This window comes from Mchenga conophoros, linkage group LG4, assembly GCF_057382185.1.
Source record: "Mchenga conophoros isolate Kocher_MC1m ecotype Shallow Benthic linkage group LG4, M_conophoros_male_GT1.1, whole genome shotgun sequence".
Lineage (NCBI taxonomy): Eukaryota > Metazoa > Chordata > Actinopteri > Cichliformes > Cichlidae > Mchenga > Mchenga conophoros.
In genome coordinates this window covers 21,388,626-21,408,719 of record NC_140529.1, presented here as the reverse complement: position 1 = coordinate 21,408,719, position 20,094 = coordinate 21,388,626, and the positions used below count along the sequence as shown (strand labels likewise).

The 20,094-nt window shown below is 39.4% G+C and overlaps 1 protein-coding gene across 4 annotated transcripts in view; it reads right to left on the bottom strand.

Annotated features, from left to right (window-relative positions):
* LOC146575988 (voltage-dependent T-type calcium channel subunit alpha-1I-like) overlaps positions 1-20,094 on the bottom strand; it is a 129,240-nt gene that overhangs the window by 93,442 nt on the left and 15,704 nt on the right. For all 4 annotated transcript variants that reach the window (XM_085270942.1, XM_085270943.1, XM_085270944.1 and 1 more), the window contains exons 3-6: positions 18,005-18,102; positions 11,333-11,492; positions 1,588-1,936; positions 1,109-1,201 (exon numbers count right to left, since the gene is read on the bottom strand). In XM_085270942.1, the coding sequence (XP_085127068.1) occupies positions 1,109-1,201; positions 1,588-1,936; positions 11,333-11,492; positions 18,005-18,102 (700 nt within the window). The remainder of the gene's footprint in view (positions 1-1,108; positions 1,202-1,587; positions 1,937-11,332; positions 11,493-18,004; positions 18,103-20,094) is intronic.

Sequence of the window (20,094 nt, the reverse complement as noted above, 5' to 3'; positions counted from 1 at the left end):
GTTCTTAGTGCCAGATTGCAGCAGTTTGGGCATGAACTCTGACTGCAAATCAGTGCGATGATGTAATCATCTGTTGGCCCTTAATGTAATTGGAACAAGAGGGGTACGTGATATGAGACTCTAGACAGTGGGTTAGTACAAACCAGGAAAAAGCGATTATGCTGTAATGTGACACCACATCCATATCTCGCAAAAAGGTGATTCTTGCACTGACAATGCTAGCCTGAGGTCTCATCTGCCACAGTGGATGGACTTTAGTCAGCAATCACATCAGCAATAACAAAGAATTGGACGCAGGATTAAAATTCATATACCCCCAAAACATTTCCCTTCCCTCTGATTATATATCTTTTTACATGTACAGCAAGTGTTATAAGATCTTTCTCATAGTAACATTTTTTAACGATTGAAACTGCTCTTCTACTCACGCCTGGAACTCAAAGTGCATACTATACGCATCAATAACCCATTCACAAACATCTGACTACATCAGGTTTAACTCAGGTTTCAGCATCTTGCCCAAAGAAACAGGTCAGAAGAGCCAGGGATTGAACCATCAACCTTCCACTTAGCAGAAGACTTCCATTACTTTTAGAAAGTATCAGCATTACAAAGTTTCTCATCTCCTTTCTTCTGCCATGTTATCTTCCTGATCTTATTTTGTCTTTCTTTTACTGTTCACCTGCTGATGGGAAAGTGTAAAATCTGTGACTTCTGTGGCACTGTCTATTGTACTGACACAGTGGGAATGAACAGAGTTTACAGGCAGTCAAAAGCATGTGAATGCAGCACAAACAATCCAACCCTCATTGTGTTGCTGACACTGTATTTCCCATATAACTTTTGCACAGAGCATGCACATGATAACTTTTCCCTTTCGGCACTTGATTTTTTGTGTGTTTTTCAGCAGTCCATCAACTTGTACTTGCATTTTTCTACTTCTCACTCAAAAACAGTTCAATTAATCACTCAGAGGGTGTTTACTGACATATAAATGTATCAATATACTCACACTAGGAGGCAATAGTCTGTGTTTTTCTATAGTTTATCCAAACGTTTATAATAATTAAACATGTGATACACTGGAATGTTAGTAGAAAGTACTTACAATGATGAGTAAGATGAAGTAGATGAAGTTGTAGAAGGAGTGGGCATCCATAACATAATACATTATCTCAACCCAGCCCTCTAGAGTGATCACCTAGGAGGAAAGATTTGACTCAAAGTTAACATTTGCAATTTGTGCTCCAGGGTTTGCTTAGCATTATATAATTTTTTTAAAAGACTTACTTTGCCACATATTTATCTACTAGTGAAGGACAGTTTTTTATCACCTTGAAACTCCTCTACATAAATAAATACATATATAAAACCAGCGATTTTTTATTTAAAAAATAACATGGAGTTAAGAAAAATAAGTAATAGGAAAACTAAGGAAAATAGACAAGTAAATGCAAAAAAAGAATGCAGATATCTAATTAAAAACAAATAAATGAACAAAAGAACACTGAATCATCAGCACCAAATAACCACATTCCAAAAAGAAGGTTATTATTACTACTCATTACCCTTAGCACGCAAACCTACCTGGAAAATTACAATCCAGGCGTAGACAATGTTGTCAAAGTTGATGGCACCTTTGTGGGGGTTAGTACTCCCAGTGTGGCACCGAGTGTAATATTGGTTCCAGTTTATGCATAGCCCTATTGCTTCACCAGCACCACTACTGTTAGCCAGAGGCTCAGGACTCAGGCCCAGCGCCTGTCTGTGGAGAGCGTCCTCCTTATCCAGGCAGCATATGCGTCCTCCTTCGCGTCTCGCTGGCACGTCAGTACATGACATTATGCCATTATCGGAAGCCAGGGAGCAGATGAAGGGTCGTTCATCATCTTCCTCTGGCCGGTAGTATGGCGCAGGCAGGGTCATACCTGATGGGCTGGAGAAAGAACAAATAATAACGAAGGTAAGATGTTCATGGTATTTTATCCCAATACATAAAATTGTACATGAACTTAAATGAAGTATTTTACTTACTTCATTTAAGGAGCACTGTACCAAGAGGTGGGCGGGGGGGGGGTATGAGTGATGACTTAAGGCAAGCATGCTATCACAGGAAATACTCCCTTGCTTTCCTTCTCTCTACTGCACACAGTCACAAATATATACACACATGGCTGTGTCTTTTGACTAATTTCTTTCCAGTTCAGACAAAAAAAGCTTACAACCTTGGATGATTGGATTAATAAGAGCTTTAGGTGATATGTACAGTATATCTATAGAGGCCACACCTGGCAGACACCTAGCAGACAGTGCTTGAAGCTGCTGCAGTAGACCAAAGCTGTGCTGACAGGTGTGGTAGGGAGGGTTAGAACATGTGTTGCCAGGATATTACCAAAAGAAATGATGTTAGGAATTACATAATATCCTTTTTTTGTGCATAATTTTGGAGAAGTGTGCGAAAAATTGTCCTTTCACCTTTAGTTTTCCAGCAGAAGTGGTTATTAACTGTTTGTTAGCTGCTACTGGATTTCACTGACATGAATACAGAAACCAGATAATGACAATTAACTTTGTTTGCTTTTTATTTATTGGGTTTGCAGTTTGAGTAGTTACTAAATCCTTACAGCAGTATCTGTGTTTTCTGTTTTTATTGCGATTTCTCCTGTTTGGTGGAGTAGGGGTGGCTGATGTAGCTAAAATAAGGATACAAAAGATGATTCACAGTATTAGCATATGTTTTTCACCCAACAAACTCAAGACAAAGCATGATACACAAATAGTTTTAAAATGATATAATAGTTTATATAAGGCGAGCATCCTTGCTTTATTTTACAAAAATAAAATGACAAAGCTGTTTTTCTCCATAACAGGAAACAGTGATAATCTTCAATTCAGTTCTGCTGTTGTTTGAGAAATCATGGAGGATGCACTTTAACAATTCTCTGCTGAACTATCAACACAAACATTTTGAGGACTAAACATTTTATATATTTGAAGACTTGTGATTCAAAAGCCTGTAAACATCAGAAATGAGAGGACGATATATATATAAAAAGATCTCAGTGCATTTTGCTTCATGCCCTGCAAAATTAGACAAAGCACCTTTTCCAAGACATTGTTTTTGCCACTTGCCTTTTCACTACAGTATGTCTACCAATCACAGCACTACCAATCAGAAGGTACAAATCACATCATGAGATAATTAAACAGGCGAAGTGCCATTTATCAGTTTTGGAGACTGTGATCATAATATTTGCCACCTTCAGGTGCTATTTTGCATCTTTACTTACTTGAAATGACACCAGTACACTCATTTTGAAGCTATTTAATTTTGGTTCCACATTTTTATTCTTTTTTATTGACACAGCATATCATGTTATATCCATCCTACATTTGTCTTTATTTATTTTGAGCACAGTGTAGTTACAAAAGTATGAATTTACTTAAACCTTACATACTGTTTGGATCTAATTTGACATATTTTGGCATGTGACAGCAGTAAAAATTCTGTTAGCCTGAACTTAAAATACTTTTGTACAGGTGCTCAAAATTTCTGAACAGTAAGGTTGTTCCAGGTGGTTTTAGGAAATCTTAAAACTGTACAAGCCATGATGATGTGTATAATTGATGGGACAGTGGTGACACAGTGCAAGGGGGAAATTGACACTGTCACGAGAAGTGTCTGTGTTATCGCCACATTCACTCAGGTTCCCACAGAGACAGGCGCCTGGTGGTCTCTGAACGATCCTGATGGTATCTTGAAACAGCGAAACAGCAAATCTCCTTTCACATACTATATGACAATGGCACCGCTGCTCTCTGAAACCCATTATATCCTACAGTTTAAACTGCATCGTTTGCTGCTGCGTAGCAAATAGCAACACAAGTAGAGCCATCCCCATCTGGGGAGCACTCACATGTGCAGCGACCGTGGCGCGCTGAGACATATATTCTCACAACCAACAGAAATGAACAACAAGAGAGAAATGTACACATAAATATAGTAAGGAAAAAGACCATGAACAGGTGCAAAGATGTCACAGTACATCTGCAGCGCAGCAGTCAGTGGTATATAAATTTCAAGGCCATTCACTTAACTTAGTGGTCAGCTGCCTTTTATGTGAATGAGCCACATCGAGGCGACTATATGAGAGATCACAGGTTCTGCACGTAATGCGAACTAACATTCATTCATAAGCTCACACTCTAATCTTGGCCAAGGACACTTTTACATGCAAACAATATTTTATGTCTTTAATGGTTATACATGGTTATTTAAAACAAATAATTTTTTTTTTTCCTTTTTTGATATTTTCATTAAATCTAGGCTTCATATCATGGGTGAAACAGGATATTACCATTGTGTGAATAGTAGAGTTTTATTCCTGCTTTCTGAAGCATTAAGTATTAAGCATTCATTGATTATGCACCATATGTGCTTCCAATGCAGACCTGCAGTTCAAAATTTGGTATAGACAGTTTTTATGAAGGAGTTTCTGGAACTTGTTCAAAATTAACCTGGCTTGACTGTTATATAATAATGAAACTCCATGTTTGAAGTTAAGACAGTTGATTCAGTGACTAATTTACTGAACCTGAACATGGGAGCTTTGAAAAAAGGGTTATTTAAAACAAAACATGCCAAAACAACCCTTTTTAATTTGTCAATATTCATTTTGTTTTCATAAAAAACAGAAATAACATAATTTCAGTAATATTCTCCTGCCACTACACTTTTATGGTGACAGCACAAAACTCAGTTTGTTTGCAGATATTACAGAAAGTTGTACAAATATCATTAAAAAAAAGAAACCTGAGTTTTCCTTTATTTTATACTGAAATAAGATCCAAATATCTTAGCAGGGTAGCATTAACCTTATTCCACGGCTCTCTGGATAAATAATTGGTCTGGTCTTGACAAAGCAAAAATAACAAGTGAGGTTTGCTATTTGAAGCAGAGACAGCTCTGCACTGTTGCCCTGACTACCTTGCTAAAAACAGGGACCTCATTTGACCAGGGCTGTGATAGGTGGAGATAATCAGGCATCACTTTCTCAGATGCTCAGATGTTTTTAGAAATAGGATTTTAATGAGTGCAAAGAAGTCATGGAAGGGGAGCTCTGAAACGAATGTGTCCACTTACTGTTTGTTGTATGAATAGTAGCTTGTATTGTTGTCACCTTGTGTGTGTGTGTCATCATGGCAAAATGTGGTACTGAAGGCACCTATTGAAGCAGGAGCTGCCTAAAAAAAGCAGTACTTTGGTGGGTGTTTATATCTGCTTGTCTGTCTGTTTGCCAACATGACAGAATCACAACTATGCAGCCATCAAACTTTGCATATGTAGGAGTTAAAAAAGGGTTTTGGCAACAATGTAGTAATGATTACTTAGTACTTGTTGGCTGAAATGTCATCACGTTGACAGGCATTGCAGCTTATGTAATCCTATCTCTGTTTTTATCTAGAGAGCAGGATCGCTGCTCTTTCATTTTGTATTGATTAAGATTGCTTTTGGATGTCCTGATAGAACCAGCTGTATAATTAGTAGTCCGAGACAGAGGCAACAAAGAAGACAATTAGACTGCGTGGCAAGTATCTGCTCATGCATGTACAATTATTACACATGTAAACTACATGCGCCATTACCCCCTGGAAAGCGACTCTAATGAGTAGGAGAGTGTTATCTTTGGTTTCTGTCAGACTTAATGGTATTATTTCAAAATTGTGACTCTTCGATTGTCACCATCTGAAGCACCTGATCATTTCCTAACGTGTTTATCATACTTGTTATGAAAAAGCATGCCAAATCTTCCCAAGTGGCTTAATTTAAATAAAATCTTGGCCGTCAATTCAGTTTTGCATGAATGTGGTTATTTTAAAAACAAGTGCCAAAAAAGAGGAAAAATAACTTGTTAATTTCAATCAAATGACTAAAAGCAGAAAACCAGGGAATGCACCTGAAAGAGAGCGGATAATCATCCAGTTTAAAATATAGGTAGGTTGAAAAAGCATTAACACACTCAGGTTTTGCAGTTGCATGTGTTTTGACTTGGCTGTGGAGTAATTGAGGGCAGGGTGTGGACGCTCATGCAAAGGTCTGGGTCTGAGAAGGATAAAAATAGTCCCTTTCCATCAGCAGATCAATTACTGAACAAACACATTCACTGCCTCCCGACCTATACCATTTACTCGCTGCTCCGTCTATATGCGTCACTTCAGTTTCCCTTTTTGCTTCTCGCATTTTACTCTTCTAACAGGAAAAGGTTAGCTAAACACCAACTGCATGCAATGCAGTCACAGTTGTTTTCTCACATGCAACCAGAGCATGCTATATGCACTGAGTGAAACCTTGCCATACGACCTTTCATTGTAATTTTTCTGCCAGTAATTTATCTGCTTTATTTTAAAAGGAATACTACTGGCATTTCTATAAATTCACCGGGTGGTTAAACAATGTGGAAAACATTGGTTAATAATAAGGAAATATGGAAAATTCCTTCTTTTCAAAATCATGCTGTATTTTTCCTGATTTCTTTTCCATCTTCACAAGCTCTTTATGCTGTTTATTTCTTGTTTTTATGGTTTCTTTCTCAATTTTTTGTATTTTCCCTCTGCCGTTCCTATAATCCTTTCTTCTCCCTTTAACAATCCCCTATTTCCCAATCCTCTCTCATTTCTCTCATCCTGCTCTCTCCTCTTTAATTCTCTTGTCCTTGCCCTCTATCCTGCAGTCAATAGCAAGACAGATACTACTGACATATATGGCGGCCGAATATCTCCTTTTAACCCCACCACAAACCACACACACGTGCACACGGCACACGCGTGATCAATAGAAACAGTGGCCTTCCCACTGAGAGTCGCTTACAAACCATGCATTGATTGGGTGGCACAACAAAGTTTTAACTTATGCGCTGACACAGTGGCTTACAGTACCAGTAGAGTTAATACTCCACAACTGGGGGAAAGGGACTTACAACAGAGGACATAGAGGACAGAATGGAAAGAGTTTGTCAAAGTAATTCAAATAGGTGTGTTGCTAACTGGATAAATACTTGAAAGCAAGAAAAGGAAGAAAAAGACACAGAGCACTGTCAGAGTAGTGAGGCATGAATGAAGTGTGTTACCCCCTGCTGGTGACTTTGCACAGCGTGGCACATGAAAACCAAGCATCACACTGAGAACACACCTGCCAATGGAGCACAAGGTGGCGGGAAGGCTAAAGAGTAGCAGGAAAGAGTGGCAGTTTACAGAAACTGAATTAAGGGGCGATTGTGGCTCAAGAGTTGGGAGTTCGCCTTGTAATCAGAAGGTTGCCGGTTCGAGCCCCGGCTTGGACAGTCTCGGTCGTTGTGTCCTTGGGCAAGACACTTCACCCGTTGCCTACTGGTGGTGGTCAGAGGGCCCGGTGGCGCCAGTGTCCGGCAGCCTCGCCTCTATCAGTGCGCCCCAGGGTGGCTGTGGCTACAATGTAGCTTGCCATCACCAGTGTGTGAATGGGTGGATGACTGGATATGTAAAGCGCTTTGGGGTCCTTAGGGACTACTAAAGCGCTATATAAATACAGGCCATTTACCATTTAAGTGCAACTGTGAGATACTGTGGTCATAAACATGTGGCAGACAAAGCCTAATCAGGTGAGGAGGTTTATACAACGTGCATGTGCAAAAAATTGTCTTGTCTCTCTGTGGCCATATGGCACAATATATCTACTGTAGTTTGGAATCTTGGGGGCAATGACATCGTTGTTATTAAAAACAGCAGAAGATAATGGAATTTAATCAAGAAGGTAAGCTGGCTGATACGGGCTGAAATTCAAACACGTGCCAAGATTGTATGAATAAAGCAAAACAAATCACAAAGAAATGTTGAAATCAAAAGAGAAAAGGAGCAAAACAGTAAACTGAATGCTGCACTTGACTGCCCACTTCATTATAACCTCTCAAAGAATTAATATCAGACCTTTATTTAGCATAATAGTCCTTAAGCACTAACACACTAAGACCTTTCTAATTAAACACTCAAGCACTCTGATCAACCTGAATAATATGTTAATACACCACTCTAAAAAAATATGCAAAATAATAGTTTGGTTTAAAAATAAGCAACACTTTGACTGCTAAAAATCTGCTGTTGCATAATCAGCAAATGTGTGGGAGTCAAGTGTGTACTGGCAAGTACAGCCATGGTAAAAGAAAATACACCCTTTGCCAATTCCAAAGTATTACATATCAGGAAATAATGAAAAATGATCTAGTTCTTACCAGATCTTAAATTTAGGCAAATGCGACATGAGATGAACATTAACATACTTATTTAACAAAACTTAAGCCAAGTGTGAAAAATGATGTACAACCCATTATTAAAGCTTGTAGAACAACCTTGAGTAGCAATAGCGCCAAGTAATTTTTCTCTTTATGATTTTATCACTCTGTCACATTGTTGTGGAATATTTTCAGGCCCATTTTTCTTTACGATGTTTTGATTCATTGAAGTTTGACTGGTCCAGTGCAACAACTTGATTCTTTTCTCTTTCAGCCATTCTGTCAGAGGGTTGCTGCTATGCTCAGGATCACTGTCATTTAGCTTTAGCTGTCAGACAGATGGCCTCATATTTGACCCTAGAATACTTTACTTGCTTAATGTCATGAGGTGTCTGTATTGATATCATTTAATCAAACATGGTGCTGTGTGTATATGTTATGGCCAAACATCTCCACTTTAATCTTGTCTTATCAAACTTCTGTTTTTATAGAGTTCACAGTTGTTGATGATCAGTTAATCAAGTGAGACATGCCACTGGTAAATACTGTGCCATCATAACAAGAGACAATACAAAGAGACTCCATCTGGTATACATGACTTATCCCTTTAAGACCTACCATTGAACCAAGTCCGCCAGAGCTTATATTTATATTTTTAGATGCTGTAGTACCATTTTTGAGATATTTTAAGTTGCTATACATCAATACAACCATTATATCCCAAATTATAATAATATGTATGCATTAAGTCCATAGTAACTACATAAATTGCAAAAAAGTGCAATAAACTATAAAAAATTGAAACATTTCTAGTTAGAGAAATTTTAGAGGCTTATCCCTCAAAACTGTAAATGCAAAAAAGTTGCACAAAATAGTTTCCAACCACAGGAAATTTATTTTGAGTGTCTTCATAGTTTTATTGTTAAGATACACCAATTTTTATGTACTGCAGGAAATGCAAATTTGCAAAAAAACAGCATGTGCATCAAAATAAACTATTTCCAAAAGTGTAATTTGAGTTCTAAGCATCCCAGAAACTATACAGAAAGGCATAAACTCAAACATTAATTTAAAAAACACCAGCATATCTTTGTAAATGCCCTTGTTCTGATATCAAACGTTTTTAAGGTAGACTGTTTTCTTGGGTTTGGTAAATGTTTAAATATGCAATTGTAACTCTCTGGTGCCACCTTAAAACCTGTAGTCTGTAATAGGACATGATGTCGTCGGTAAACAGGAAGTAAGTCTGTGAATTAAGGAGAAGGCATGTGCCGCATGGTGGCCTTAGCCAGATAAATCCAGTGGCATCCACATACATCCAATGCCTTTGGTATGTGGGTATGTATAGACTTGTTTTATATTTTATGTGCATGTATAGACCACTTTATTTCAAGTAAGTTCATTTTTCTGTAAGTTTAATGATAAAACCAATCTTATGCAGTTTACGCTAGCAATCGCTTATGGAGCTAGTTAAAGGGGAACGACAAACAAATTGGAGGCATTCATTATAGCAAGACTTGTTAAAATCATAATTTGATGTTTGTATTTGACTTAAAAAGGGAAGTAATTCATATGAACATTGCATGTTGACATATTAAAAAACTGGGTTAATATATTTTCATTGCTATATATGTACATGGTGAATAAGTACAGTGATTATGCCTTGTACTGTTTGTTACAGTTTCACCTTTCCCTGTGTCAATAAACCTGTGAACCGGGAATCGTGTCATCAGAGTCTTGATGTGGGGAAGGAGTTTAGCTGACTGCCCAACCATAGCAGAGGCAGTACAGCCCTATAGGAAAAAACTACATTTTCCGTGAAAGTGACGTCACTTCCGGTTTCGGGCAGGTACTGGTGGACATCAGATAGATCGTGCTGACGTTTATTCCAATGTAGGAAAGATCGGCAAAGCGTCTTTTTTGGAATATTATGTTTTTGTTGCTGCAAATGCTTTTTTCGCAATTTTTGCAAAGCCATATGTGGAAGGAAACCATGACCTAGGACAAGCTGAATGGATAAGACGGAAGTACAACTCCTCCGGTTTCATATGCAAAAAAATTATTGTGCTAGTTCATGTGGTTGCAATTCTACTGGGCTTTAAAAATAATTATGCAAAACGGAGTGTGCCCGCTCCGACCGGCCATAAAGGGTTATATATTGTATACCTTAGAACACACACATCAGAAGTGTGTACCTAATACGCTGATGCCAGCATAAAAGAGGAAACCAAGAAAATGAAATCAAACACTGCTGATCACTGGTAAATGTCACTCACACAGCCATAGACACAGTGGGAGATGCTGTCATACAGGGTCATGAATATTGAGGCATGCAGCTGGGACCTAATCACCTTCTCAGCGGCAAAGTGGGACAACTACTGTTACAGTTGTTTCCTAACTTGAAAGCAAAATGACTGTAGGAAAGATTTATGATAATCCATCCATCCATCCATTTGCTTCCGCTTATCCTTTTCAGGGTCGCGGGGGGCGCTGGAGCCTATCCCAGCTGTCATAGGGCGAAAGGCGGGGTACACCCTGGACAGGTCGCCAGTCTGTCGCAGGGCTAACACACAGGGACAGACAACCATTCACACTCACTAACACATTCACACCTAGTGGCAATTTGGATTATCCAATTAACCTATCCCCACAAGCTGCATGTCTTTGGACGGTGGGAGGAAGCCGGAGTACCCGGAGAGAACCCACGCAAACACAGGGAGAACATGCAAACTCCACACAGAAAGACCCCAGCCTGATGGTGGAATTGAACTCAGGACCTTCTTGCTGTGCGGCAACAGTGCTAACCACCGTGCCACCGTGCTGCCCGATTTATGATAATGTATATAGTAAATTAAAAATTTCATTTATCTTGTATGAAATCCATGAAATTGGGATTATTTTGCTAGTATGCGTGAAATGGATTTTTCACAAGCATCACTTGAAAGTAGAAAGCAATGCGGTTTGATGCTGGGCCAAATCACTGTCATATCTGTCAATAAGCACAGTCCAGTTTCTTCACACTATACACACACAACCGTAAACACATGCAGATGCACAATTTAACTCACACAGTGAAGTTTTCCTCAGGGTAGCAACGGTTTCTCAGGAGCCCCGCCCACAGCTGCACCCCGATGATCCCGAAGATGAAGAAGACGAAGAAGCACAGCAAAAGCACATTTCCCAGCATGGGTAGAGTGTCTAGCAGCAGGTTCACCAGGATACGCATACCTATGTAAAGCAGGAGAAGAATTAACCAGTAACAGATTATCACAGTCTTGCAGCACTTGTTAAAAAGGCATTCTATTCTTTGTATGGATGGTACTTTGCATTGATAATCATCTGAAATGAAAAAGAAAAGATACCCTTTGTCAATTCTAAGGGTTTACATATCACAACATAAAAATAATGTTCTAAAATTATTAAAATCCGAACTCAGATAAATAACTGTGCATAACATACTAGAGCAGGTCATTTTTTAGTTACCAAAAAGTAAACCAAAGTCCAGAAGGAGCGTGTGAAAACTGCACATCCCATCTTTAAATAGCTCATGAAAGTAATTTTAGTTTTTCTGTGTGAGTTCTTTACAACGTTGCTTCCGCTGATTGAGGTTACCGGCACAGATGCAGCTTTGCAAACCTAAGCTGTGCTGCATTTCTTTTTAGAGAGAAGAAGCTTTCTTCTACCAGCCCTTCCAAGCAAGCCATACTGGTTCAGGCTTTTTCTAATTATACTGTTGTGAACTTTAACATTTAACATGCCAACTGTGACCTGCAGAGCCTGAGATGTACGATTTTAGCAAATTCCCTGAGCATTGCATGACCTTGAGGCCAGACCATTTGACCATTTTTCTCTAAGATCGTTGCAGATCTTTCCTCCTTTGCTTTCACACACCTAAATCCTCCAAACCAAACTGCCAAAACTTCTACTTTCATTGAGCTGCTCACACTAATGATCAGTTAATCAAATGCATTTGGCTTAATTACCCTTTTAATGGTAAGTGTTTTTCCACACACTGCTTCTGCATTTTGGAATTACTGCATGTTTTTTTTTTTAAACTAAATAATGATATGTTGCAATATGCATGCACTGTCATCCATCTGAAGTTTTATTTTTTCTAATGTTAAGATCTAGTAATATTTTTATTATGCTATTATATGCAAAACATCATAATTTAATTGGAGATTACACATCAGAATTACAGGAGCAGCACCACGACTCCAAACACGCTCCTTCCGGTTCTTATCTATATATGTTCCCCCAGTTCTACAAGCTTTTCATTCTCATTTATGTGCCTCACCCTGCCTCCCCATTTCAATTCTTTAACTCCTTCACTTCTATTTAGTACATGTGGATCTGTCAGGCCCGGGAGCCGCTGCCACTCCCCTTCCCCAAACCGCTGCTCAATTCACATCCAAGCCATTCACCTTTACCTACTTAAACGTTGCCAAACATAAAACGAGGATGTGGGTCCAGCTAGTGAAAGATGGTACACTTCCTTTCACACATGACTTTAAATTTTGACTTGTAAATGCAACTAATGAACTTAATTCTAGGCACTATGTCTTAAATGATGTCCTAAAGAAAATATTACATGTTACATGTCTTTCTTTGTGATCCTTTTGCAGTTTTTCATGGTTTTACATGGTTTGTAACCGGAGTCTGTCATGTATTTGTTTTTAAATGTCTGTGTTTCACAAATATATCGTATAATAAACACTTCATTGCAGATATATTTATACCTTTACAAATCTTTGGAAGTAATTCAATAATAAATATATATATAATTTCCACACATTGATGCTTAAAGCATTGTTTTCTTACACATTTGGACATTTAAGTCAGATAACCACAGCATCAGTAGAGATTCTGCTTCTGTACATCCATGTACATGCACTGGACACACATATCAAACAGTAGCAGATACCAGTTGGATTGGAAGTTAACAACCTCTCCATAGGAGTCAGTTTGTAAGACAAATAAATCTTGGACCACTGTAGGAGACGAACTATTTCCTGAAAGATCAAGCGCTTGAAAGGTTGCATATCAGTGACACAGCAGCGTAATCAGGCTACGCGAGGTCTTATTCATGATTAGACAAAACCTAATTGCAGAAATACAAGCACGTCTCCTGTCGAATGATGATGACCTCATTCCCCATGGATTGGCCTGTCTTGCTGTGATGACACATTGAGACTGTGATTAGCGGAACATAATGACAGCTGATTGGACTAACAAGAGGGAGAGGTGAGACCCACTGATGAGATCACAGTGATCCCGCACTGACACCTGAGAGTGGTTTGCCTGTGTGTTGGTGTTACTACGAGCGTGATTGCCTGTGTGTATGTCTCTACTTTTCTGATGGCGGGTGCATTAGTGTTTTTCGGTGGCATAGCGGGATTCGTGAATAACAACTCTGCAGTAGGTTAATGTGTCACAACAGTGCATCTAAACTGCCAACAGACTGTATGACAGGAGAGAAGCTGAGAGAGATGATGACGATAGCTTTACACAAAGACACAAGCACCTGTAGCTCACTGATGACACAAACACAAAAAGATGCAAACACAAATGTTGGTGCTGAAAACAAAATGTTCTCTTTAAAAATCTTTATAAATGTCCCCATTTCCATAAGTTGTAATCATTATTATCACAATTTTTTAGAGATTTATTACAGAGAACAAAGAAAAAGATGCAGGGATGTATTGAAAATACACATGAAAATGCAGTGTATAAGGCAAAAACACCGTTTGTACAATTCTAATGAGTTTGAAAGTCAATATTTGGTATGACCACCTTTAATCTTCAACATAGCCTTGAACTTTCTTCAGAAAGCTTTTTTGTAATTTCTGTAAGTAGCATTCACAAATAGTTCTCCAGGTTTCTTGAAGGACATTTAAAGCTCTTCTTTGGATGTTGGCTGTTCTGTTCTTAGTGATCATGATCCCATACTGCTTCAATAACGTTGAGGTCCAGGCTCTGAGGAGGCCAACAGACAATAAATGAAAATGAAGCCATTGCCAATCAGATGTTTTCCAGATGGCACTGTATGGTAGTTAAAAAGAGCCTCCACCATCTTTTACAGAATTCTGCAGACACTCACCCTCTGTACATATTGAAATTCAGATCCATCACAACAGAAGTCCTGTTGCCATTTATGTTCAATCCAGTTCTTCTGCAATTTGCCAGACATTAGCCTTTTCTTCCTGTTTTTCTTCCTTAAGAATGGCTTCTTGACAGCCATCCTTCCACTGAGACCATTTCTTGTGGGGCTTATCCAAATCAGCTGTAGGGCATCAGTCGGGTCCATGTCAGGACTTTGCTGGATTGATTTTCCCTAATTCTCAAGTACACAAGCTTTTAGGGCTGCCACTTTTTCTTTTGTCTTCCACATCTTTTTTTTTTCAAGGACACACTGTACACCGTGCAGACATAGGCCAATGAGTGAAAAATGAAGCTACTGTCCAAAAAAACAATGAAAGACCTTCAGAATACCTGGAGAACTCTTGTGAAAGGCCAAGAAAGTCTGGATCCTTGAAAAGAAAATATAAAGAAATGAGAGGTGGCTCAGGATTTTTACACACTACTATATTTGATATTTGTTTGGTCATCATGCATGGGCTGCCAATTGGTACAATGTGCTTCATTGAGTTGAAGTCTAATGTGATGTGTCTCTAATCTTTCTAGGAACAGAAAGTGGATTTTCTGTCTGAGGAGCGCAGATGAAAGAATTTTTCTTGAATGCACATCCGTTTTCCTCCCCTGGCTAATTTGTCTCATCAACTGGTATTAAATGGAAAGTAGTAGTGTTGCTAGCATATATGTGTCTCTGCTGGTGGCTGGAGGCGAGTCTAAATGTATTTGTTCCCCTGGGTCCTCGTCATTAGGCCACTCTTCCATTAGGCCTAATTGGGTGATGAGAGGGAGAGATGGATGGAAGGCAGAAGAAGAACGAGAACAAGACAGGGCCTGAGGGGGTGTTAAAAAAAGTGAGCGTTAAAGAAGAGAAAAAAAGCAAATAGAAAAGAAAGGAAAAATATTCATGCAAACTAAAGAGAAATGCTGAATGGAAGGAACACAAACAAAAGTAACTAGAGAAAAGAAAAAGTCCTTTTCTAAGCCTCTCTATATATTTACTCCTTCCCTCTCTTTTTCTACCTGCCTCTATCTCTGTCCCCTCATGGCGACTCTGCTGGTTTTCCAGCTCCTGCTGTTCCCAAATAAAGATGGATGCCTCCCTTTGCGCCACAGAGGAAACACATTCAGAGCTACCTGCCTGTGCTATTCATTCAAGACCATGAGACTTCTCTTCTCTTTCATTTCCATACTATCTGTTGTTTTTTTTTCCTCTGCTGCCATTCGATCTGATACTCCCTCTATCTCGCACCAATTTCATCCAAAAAAGTCTAACACAAAAGCACACATTCTTACGCACACATACGCAACACACACAGGACTATTATCTGCCATTTTGTTACAAATTGTTATGTGTGAGGGGTCAGGATGTGCTCATGCTCCCTGTATACCTGTGGGCAAAGTAGCGATCCCAACAAAACAAGTAACAAATAGCTTTATCCCCATGCTTCCTCTTCTCTAATGGGGTCACAAATAGGGGACAGAATCAAGTTACTGCTTGCTCATTATGTGCAACTTACTGATAACCAGATAAATAACAATAGTATCCATTTCCAGCACACAGACGACTAAAGTATGAAAAAGTAGAAACAAGAGAAATGAAGAGTGTGGTCATGCATGCATGCATAGCTACATATGCATTCATCTGCTGCATTTCAGTAAAGCAATGTAGCAAGAGATTCATGATATGGTGCATAATTATCTCCTTAAAGGCATATTTGTTACAATCTGTGCATTTATCCCTGGAACAACATATGCAGTCTGCTGCATATATCTTCTAACCATACTGCTGGAAGCATGATAAAGTGAGCATCTTCATGTTCTTTCTGCTGCGAGTGTTGTTGTAAGATATTCTGCTTAGCCAGTTCTTCATTTGTGGCCCCACCTGTAAGATTGCTTCTCCGTCAGACCGTGTAGGGGAACTAATATTAATTCAAATGGGTACATGAAAAATAACAGGAGAAGTGAATATATTAAAAAGAAAGAGCAAAACAGATATTTGACATGCTGGCTCTGCAAAGCCACATATCAACTATTTTCCATGCAAGCCCGAAGAACTGCTCACCTCTCTCTATCCTCTGTCTGCATCTTTCTTCCCCAGCTATTATATCACAATTATCATCTAGCTCTGAAATGTCCATTCTTAACTGTAATGGCATGAAGTTCAAAGTTCAAACTGAGCATTACAACAGGGAAAAAAGGTCATTGTAGTGAGTTTGAACATCATATAGATGCCACATGGGGTGGTCTTAGTATCTGAAAAGCTGCTGATCTACTGGGATTTTCCCGTATAGTCATCTTGATGGTTTGCAGAGAATGTTCCAAAAAGGAGAAAAGAGAAAATATTCAGTGAGCAGCAGTTCTCTTGGGTAAAATGCCTTGTTGATGTCAGAGGTAGGCAACAGTAGCTCAAATAACCATTCATTACAACCAAGCTAGAGCATCTGTGAATACACAGGATATTGGACACTGAAGCAGTTGGGCTACAGCAGCAGAAGACCACAACAGGTGACACTCCTGTCATCTAAGATCAGGAGGCGGAGGCTACATTTCACATGAGCTCATCAAAACTGGACAATAGAAGATTGGAAAAATCCTGCCTGGTCTGATGAGTCTCGATGTGTGCTTTGACATTCGGATGATAGGGTCAGAATTTGGTGTAAACAACATGAAAGCCTGGATCCATCCTGCCTTGTATCAAAGCTTCAGGCATGGTGATGTCATGGTGTTGAAGATATTTTTCAGGCATACTTTGGGACCCTTAGTACCAACTGAGCCTACCTGAGTATTGCTGACTACACCCATCCCTTTATGCTCAGATTGTACTATATCTGTTTCCAGTGAAGAACATGTCATAAAGCGTAAATCATCTCAAAGTTACTGCACACAAATGGCCTCCACAGTTCGCAGATCTCAGTCTTAGAGTGCACTTTCAAAACATATAGGCTAATAAAACTAATAGTAATAGCTACTACAGTAACGTTAGAAATTAATCTGGTTCTCTTGATGAGTACTGAACACAAGTGCCTGACTACTTCAGTTCATGTTTATGACCTTTAAGGACTGATTTCCTATAATATCTTTTTTTTCTCAAGTACTGTAACAAAGTGATTGGACTGGTCTGAAATTGGCCCAGGGAGGCTAATTGCTCGCTTGCAATCATTAGGAGATGTCAGTCAGGGCTGCAGAACAAAGGAATCAATTGGAGTTAAAAAGTTTGGCCAAGCGCTGAGTTTTTGATGAGAGAAACGGGGTTATGGTCACACGCCGATCAGTGAAGCAGCATTAATGGACGGTTTGTAAAATCTGATAAAGCCGTGACTCACGGTTTGAACTGCCTGCATGATTAAGCATACGATAAATGTTTAATGATGCCCGCAGGGAACAGGTGGCATGCGAATGCAGGAAAAAAGCAAAATATGTAATACATATACATGAATTTCCATGTTGATACATTTGGACTCTATGTGAACTGACAGAAATACAGATCTACAAAGAGAAAGTACAAGCAAAAGTATACCTCAAAGGCCACATGGAGACATGAAACATTAAACAGCAAAGAATTTGCCCAGAAACAAACACACACAAAATGTTAATGACGATCTCACTTGGCACTCTGTTAATGGCTTTGAGCGGCCGAAGAACCCTCACTGTCCGAATGGCTGACAGGTTGATGTTCTGCAAGTCCAGCGAGTACTCTACCATCCTGAATATACAGACAAAGAAGCAAAAAGGAAGAGAGAGATCAGTTAATCATTTAATCATGAACTGTCACTGCCTTGATCGGTCACTGGTTCAGCCTAGGAGAAAAACCGATTAGCATAGCCCCAGCTTCAACACAGATCTCTGTCCGCGATTCAAAGCCACTGGTCTCTCTTTGATCTAGTCTCACCGGTGCCCTCCCTTAGCTCCATGAATCTCAGCTGTATGGGAAATTTACTGCACGTGGAGGTGCAACCCTCCAGAGAAAACGCTCAGTTGGGGTGGGAGTGCAGGGTATAAAGTGACAAAGCATCAAAAAGGGAGAATAACATGAAAGAGAGGTGGGGAAGAAGAAAAGAGCAGGGAAAAAAGGGATTCATTCTATTCTAAGTGTTGCCTGCAGGATGTTGCGGCTCAGTCAGTGCCTGGCATCTGTTAGCAAGTCATTTCCACAGCATGGCTAAGCTGTTTGTGCCCCCAAACCCAAACCACTTTCATAGGAGAACGGTCACGGTATGAAAGCACTGTGTACGTCTGAATGTGCCATACACTACTACATGACTGTAATCACACAGAGTGAAGTGAATGTATGAAATTTACAGTATATGTGTAATAAATGACAGAATAAATAACACTGGGTGCATGTATATGCGAACAAACTGTGTGGATTGTGTAATACTTACGTGCGTTCGTCCAAGAGCGTGTACAAAATAGATATGCCTGGGGCTACGACAGTGTCGGGACAGCATGATACCAACAACAGCGCATCCAACACAAGCTAATAACACCCAAAGCACATCCGCTGGCTTTGTAAAAAACAAGCCAAGCTCACTGTCTCTCACATAGATAGACTTATGAACCGTGTCATTTCCAATAATGTGAAACTTTATTGATCCCAAAGGGAAGCTCTCTCCGTTTGCCCTTCAACAACAAGCACAGAGTCATCAGCCGAGGAGCACCCCAGCTCACACTTAAGTAGGATTACTTGTTGTACAAGGGGTTTAACTGCTGCACAACCTACAGGGAGTCAACTCTAACCACTAGCAATTTATTCATATGGGTGTGAAATATTTAAAAACTAGGACTGCACTTTTAGGTGAAATGCTTACTTGTGTTTTATTTTAAACTTACTCCTATAGTTGTGGGTTTTTTGTAGTTTTTGAGTCTTATACTGTAGCTGGACGAGACCATCATTGCAAGGGAGAATTTTCTCAGTCGAAAACAGGCCACAATGCCAAACCACAGAGAAGAGCGGAACAGTTTTAGGGGTGGGGCTACTAGCTTTTCTACCAGTTTTAATGCAAAAAAGGATTTGATAGAGGCTGCTGGGAGCCTGAATAAAGGGCTAAAATGCCAAAATTTAAAAAAACACAGCTCTTAGTTAGCTCAAGGACAAATACTAAATGTAAATGTGTTGATTGAATAGGTTATAGGCTGACTGATACACTATTAGATAGAGACAGCCTACCCAAAACACATATAATTGCTTAGATGAGTTCAGATATTGCAGCTTTGTTAGTGATCCAATTACATCCTGATCACACACAGAGCAACAAAGAAATTAAAAACGAGAACAGAAGATCATTAATGTGCTTGCATGTGTGTGAGTCTTTAGACATGTACGTCTTTGTATGTGTGTGTGCGCATGCATTCTATCTATAGAAGTGTCTCTTCCTGTGCACATCAATCAGGCCGATGTGTTTGGGAGGGTAATTAGTGGACTGCCGCAAGCAGCCTTTTTATTATTGCTTTTTTGCTCGCGATACCTTCATCTCATTCATGCTTTTATGTAACCACACTGTGTGTGTGTGTGTGTGTGTGTGTGTGTGTGTGTGTGTGTGTGTGTGTGTGAACGTGCCTTTCTATATCAGTGTAAAATGTAAAATGTAGCGCTTCAGCGGAAACCTAGTGTGGGCCTAGTGTCAGAGATCAGGCACACTTTCAGCATAAAGGATGATGAAACACTTGAAACAATCTAGATGTCAAATATGTCGTG